Source organism: Falco cherrug, chromosome 4 (genome assembly GCF_023634085.1).
Source record: "Falco cherrug isolate bFalChe1 chromosome 4, bFalChe1.pri, whole genome shotgun sequence".
NCBI lineage: Eukaryota > Metazoa > Chordata > Aves > Falconiformes > Falconidae > Falco > Falco cherrug.
This window is the reverse complement of record NC_073700.1, coordinates 66,800,021-66,806,020: the sequence shown is the minus strand read 5'-3', so window position 1 is coordinate 66,806,020 and position 6,000 is coordinate 66,800,021. Positions and strand designations below refer to the sequence as shown.

General features: G+C 38.4%; 1 protein-coding gene across 13 annotated transcripts in view; it reads right to left on the bottom strand.

Annotated features, from left to right (window-relative positions):
* Positions 1–1,846: 1,846 nt before the first annotated feature.
* The window catches only part of ARHGAP12 (Rho GTPase activating protein 12), a 78,204-nt gene continuing 74,050 nt past the window's right edge, over positions 1,847–6,000 (bottom strand). For all 13 annotated transcript variants that reach the window (XM_055707360.1, XM_055707363.1, XM_055707361.1 and 10 more), the window contains 4 exons: positions 5,615–5,692; positions 5,147–5,281; positions 4,762–4,864; positions 1,847–4,329 (listed from right to left, as the gene is read on the bottom strand). In XM_055707360.1, coding sequence (XP_055563335.1) covers positions 4,155–4,329; positions 4,762–4,864; positions 5,147–5,281; positions 5,615–5,692 — 491 coding nt within the window. In that variant the 3' untranslated portion in view covers positions 1,847–4,154. The remainder of the gene's footprint in view (positions 4,330–4,761; positions 4,865–5,146; positions 5,282–5,614; positions 5,693–6,000) is intronic.

Sequence of the window (6,000 nt, the reverse complement as noted above, 5' to 3'; positions counted from 1 at the left end):
GTGTGTCAAATGAACCTGGACACAAGTGCATCACCGAGGAGCTGACACACAGAAGCTGCTCTGGAGATGTCCAGAGAAAGGTGGGCACTGCCATTTCACAACGTCACTTGAACTCTACCTGTTTACAGAGCAACTTAGCCTGTCAAAACATACCCAGGCCTTGATCTGCATCGTATGAAGCAGAAAAAGAAAATAAACCCAAACCACTCTTGGCAGCCTGGCTTTCTCCCAGGTCTCTGGCCTGGATCCCTACAGATAGAATTTCTGTGTTTCTCCACTACCTTGCCTGTCCGTTACACCTGCTTTGTCTGGCCGCCTTCAGTGTTTTGCATTTACTTATTCCCACACTAAGGATCTGCCTCTCCCCAGCCAACTACATTTTCATGCAGCAAGCTGCAAGATGAGGTTCTATGAGAAACAAAGCTGATGCTATCCCTGCTCGCTCCACCTTGCAGTTCTGGGTTTGCCGAATACTTTTGAAAGAAAGTAGTAGCTAAGCACAACAAACTCCAATCCATTTGGGAAGTTGTAGGAAACTCTAATATTAAAACTGTCATTTAATTCTCAAGGCAGTAAAAAGGACCAAGTTGCCTCAGAATTTCTTTCATGTTGGTTTGTTACACAGTGTGATCTTGTTTTACAAGTGCTCTGTTTACAAGAATGCTGGGGGGGGAGGGGTGGGGGAGAATGTTCATTTAAGTCCCACAATCACATAGGGCTACTTTTGTAAAGGTCTGATCCAGTCCTACCAGCTGCTTGCCCACAAAACTTTGCGATTGTGGAAGCTAATTAAGATTCTTCAGAGGAGCTCTCCTCTCCCCAGCAGTTGCAGGCGGCCTCATTAGACATGCTGTACCTCCCCCTTTGCCCAGCAGAATGCCCCACTGTGCTTGGTTTACATTATGGCTTATGAATTAACCAATTGATTCTGAAAATATCATTACTTCGGGGCTAAATAAAGCTGTTCCCTTTAAGGGGGGAAAAAAAAAAAAAAAAAAGTCAGGGCTCCACATAGCCCTAAACTGATAGTGCATTACCTACAAAGTCCCTTCTCCCTGAGGCTGCGAGCAGGGGATGCACTGGCCAGGATACAATGGGTTCGGTACAAAGGGAATGTATCATGGCTTTGGGAAAGTCTGGGGCTGGGCAGTAAGCATGACCTACCCACTTGCATGCAGGAAGCTTTATTTACATGACACTCATTAAAAAAAAAAAGTTTACAAGAAATGACTGTGTATATTTGCCTTGCCTCTTTTGTGTCCACTTCTCTCTCCAGCTTCAAAGTGAAGAAAACTGTAACTGGTATAAATGAAGCACATCTGAGTGGCTTGGTACTAACACTGTGTAGCCAAACTAGAGCCAAGCAGAGCACTGCTGGAACAAAATTTCAACTGGCACTCATACAGAATATTGGACCTCCAGTATCTTTGACTGCTTATGGCTGCAAAAGCTTATATTCTGTCTTTAAATTGGTTTTAAACCAGAACCAAATCTGATTTAAAGCCCAAATTGAGGAATATATACATTTAATTATGTATCATCCAATACAAATGTATTTCTCCTGCTGTGTTTGCACCAAAAAAATCTGGTTTTGATTTTTTAAAAGAAAGTGAACTGCAGGAGCAAGAGACAAGGTATTTCAAGTACTGAAGAAACCCAATGTGCTGACATACACAGCTTCAAGTTGGTCACAACAAGCATATCGTCAGCTTGGACGGCCTCCTCTTCCTGAATATTTGGAGTGTTTAGCTACACCTCTTTCAATTAAAAAACAATACTCTCCCCTCCCCAAACTACAAATGAGGACATCAAAAGATATAACTTCACTCCACAAGACCATACTACATACTGTAATAACAAAACGCTTTATTTTGGGGGAATACAAGGAAAAGTGTGACATCCTCATTATCAAATTGTTTTGAAAAGGCATTCTTTCTTTGAAAAACGTAACACTTACAGGAAAGGTGACCTGTGGATAAGCCCTCTCATTTAGCAGTAGGAATCCTTTTTTATTTTTACTGCCGAAGTTGGGATTCGAATAATCTGCAGCAACAGACTTCAACTTTGTTGACATTTTCTAGTAGCTTTGGGCACACCTGCCACTCGGCACTGCTCTGGTTTGACAGCCTACCAGAAGGCTGACAACACAACACAGAGACGGAGCTTTCACAATTCTCACCCAGGTTGCTTCGCAAAAAACCACAAGACTTCACCATTACCACAAGAAGACAGTGAGAAAGCCACAAGGTAACTCATCTTCTCTTTTATCTCTGAAGACTTTTCATGCAAGCCCTATGCTCATGAAATTCTCATACCATTCATCTGATTACACCTCAGTACTCCAACAGACATCCCCTTTGCTGTAAGCCAGAACTGTGTTGTGAAAGGTACACAACAGATCAAGGGCAAAATACAATTATTTCCCCAATTTCTGTACAGTAGGTTCCAAGTATGTTGGGATGTGTCAAAGATCACAAATTTCTATCCACAAATTCCTTCTACCCTCTCTGAACCTATTATGTTAGAATTTAAGTTGTTATAGAAAGGGACCGGGAAGTCCCTAAAATTGTCAGGTTATAAGGTAAGTATTTGTCTTTTAATCCAGCACAACAACTCTGCCACAAGTAGCATCCAGGCTAAGTGGTAAGATACATCAGTCTTATTGTTTAAAGGGGGTTCATGTTGTCTGAAGCGGGAATGGCAAACTCTAAAAGAACTAACAGTTTTCTTTATTCAGGTTAGACATAACAAATGTCAGATACAGCAGTTAGTCTAGAAAAATACATTTAAAAAAATCTTCAGCAGACCATGCTCCCTGTAACAAAATCTTTCAAAACCAATTTTACAAATTATTCTACATTAATGTAAAAAGAAAATCTTAAATTTAGCATCATGGATTCCATCAAACATCTATCTATCAAAACATGAGTTTCACTATTTGCAGATGTTAGAATTCATAATACATTTTTCTAATGTATCCTGTACATATTAAATAACCTAAAAGGCTCCTCTTGTAGTGCATTAACAATTTAGCAAGCACACTCAGTATTTATCCAGTACCATTTGCATTACAGTTATTTGCCTGCAAATGTAATTAACATCTAAAAGTGCACACAGTTAGGTCCCCCCTCCCTCCCCATAACCTGTTTCCCTGCTGAAACCCAGACATCCACTGGAAACATTATGCTACTATAGCTAATCTACCCATGATTAGAAATGTGTGACTAAAATGTTCTTAAACTATACAGGAACTGAATTATGTACAAGAATCAAAAGGATAGCCTGTATTTACATCAAGAAACTTTCACTACCACAGCATTTTATCAAGAACTCCATACAGTGTTACAGTTGGTATTTACTTAGGATTTTAGCTTTAAATCAGCATAACACAAAACTTAGCTCAGGAAATACCCTGAAAAAATGGACATGTTTATTAAATATGACTTCTATTATGCTACAAGACAAATATCCATTGCTGGATATTCTTACAAGTTCAGTGTTTGAAATAGTGTGCTGTTCTATAAAACAACTAAGGTGTTCCAGAAAGGTTGCTGGGGAAAAAAAGGAATGGAAGAAAAGCAAAAAAGGGGGTGAAGAAAAGGGAAAAGGATAGCAGATTTCAAGTGAAGAATTAGATTTAAGTAACTAAACCAAACTGTTAGCAGAAGTTTAAGACAGTCACTGCACACAGAAACCCCTTGGAAAAGTGTCATACAGATCTGAGTATGCTGTAATACACAAGCTTAAGAAGTAACTTCACTGAATTTTTCCATACCAGTTGGTAGGACTTTTCCCTATGAAGCGGAATAATTTTAAGATCAAGTTCCAGATTATCCAGTTTGAGATTAATAGCTTCACTCTCCAAGAAATCCAGTGTATGAACCTATATTACATTTTTCCAATGCTACTTTTAAAAAGGCAAACTAAACTTTTCAATTCACTTTTTACATTGAACTTCTCAAAGAAATCCAAAGTGTTGTCTCTAATTTGCATTAAAGTGGTCAAACATTTCTGTTTCTCCCCCCTCCAAAAGTGCAAAAAACAAGTTGCTGCTTGGTCCACAAACATAATACATCACGTACAGCAAGAGATTTTCCTTCTGATGGAGTATTGTTGCCAACCCAGCACTTCCAGTTTCTACTCCAAGAAGAATGTCAGCGTCCAAAGATGGAATTCAATTCCAGTAGAATTAATTCTACAATCTGATTCTGGTATACTGTGTGGACTGCTATGTTACCAGTCTCTTTCTCTGGTTTTAATAAAGTTGGACCAAAAACTATTGCTACACTTTGATAGGTCATTCGGTTCTTTTCTCCATTTTCTACAACTCTGAAAGAGAAAAAAAAAAGCCACACAAAGAGACTTTTAAGTGTTAGAGTAAGAGGATGATGGGTAAAAGGCACAGTCCAAAGCAAATGACTATTCGCAGTATTTATTTAACAAGTAGTCTTGTTATTAGGATATACAGCTGCTGCGATTCCCCTCTCTAGGGGAAGGTTTTGTTTTGAAAAGCTATTCCTGATCCTCACACAATCCCTCAAACATAAGGACTTGGCAGTAAACATGACAGCTATGACACTACCATCTGAAGTCTGTTTGGTGCTCTGCAAGCTTGTATAAATAGAGACTGATACATTGTTTTTATCAAGTCCAATATAGGCAAAAAATACAGTGGGAACAGTCCCCTAGTACTTTTATTTGGATTATTTAGCTTTAAGAGAGTATAAGCAATACAAAGCCTTTCCTTTACCTGCTACTTACCTCTTCAGGTGTCTAAAGAGTACCTGCATAGTGTCCTGATTTGGTTTTGGCAACTGTTTGATTAAATCTTTAACAGCATGGACGCGCTGCCTTGGTTCTTGTTCTGCAACAGGATGAGACGTAGAAACAAAAATTCACCATTTTTGTTTAAAACTTGAGCTTCAAGTTTAACAGACTAGGCATAAAAGCAAACGTTTTGGAGTGCTAATACAAGATAAAATATTGCCACCTCCTGGCCGGACCGTGCATTACTGTGGGCAATTTTAGGTAAGCCTTACGGATATTCACAACCAAAACATTCTTTTTACTGCCCAAAATAATTAAGCAAATTGTACCTATTGAGCAGACCTTATACAAAAATCACATGCATGTTTTCCGGACTTACTAATTGCATTGACGAAGTCATTGAAGTGATTATAAGTGAACAGCGGCTCTGGCAACTCTCTGAAAAACATCTTTAGAGCTCCTGTGATGACATGTATATCTTCCCATTTACTGTCGTTCAAGTCTAGTTTCTCATCTGAGAGAGAAAAATGAACGATTAACATGTTACTTTGTTTAAAATTATCATCTCCCCCCCCATCCCAAATTCTTTTACCACCCTTCTATAGAATTATGTTCTGGCAATGCCTCTATGTTCCAAATAAGGCCAAATTTCCAGGATGCTAGATTTTTCAAATTATGTATATTACACATTAGATTCTGCATTTTAAAGTAATTTTACTTTGAAGATGACAATCATTTCTCATGAAAGACTCCAGTTACGCATTAAGAAAAGTTTTTCCTGAGCTTCCTATGAACTTCCAACAATCTGAAAATATATGCAATTGTAATATAGTTGAAGGAAGCTTACCATGATTGACTGCAAATCTTAGCTTCTGTATCACTGCAAGATTGCCACTAACTCTGTATAAGCCATCAACATCTAGTCCTAAAACAAAGTGATAAATCGATTTTAATACTTTAAACATGTATGAGTTCTGAAATCATTAGGCTGCTTCTTTATAGGCCCAAAATCACAAACAAAAGAAACCCACCCTATAAAAAAGAACACTTGGTTTAAAAAAAAAAGATAATGTTAAACTAGCTTTTTTTTATGGGCAGGGCATATCAGAGGAGGTTTAGTTTGCTGACACAGGTTTGGTAGTGTCAAGCTCAAAGTAATCTCTACAACTTCCTACACAGAATAGTAATAATGAGGCAACAGCTCCAAGTTTCCCTAGTGAGACTCGGTGTCTC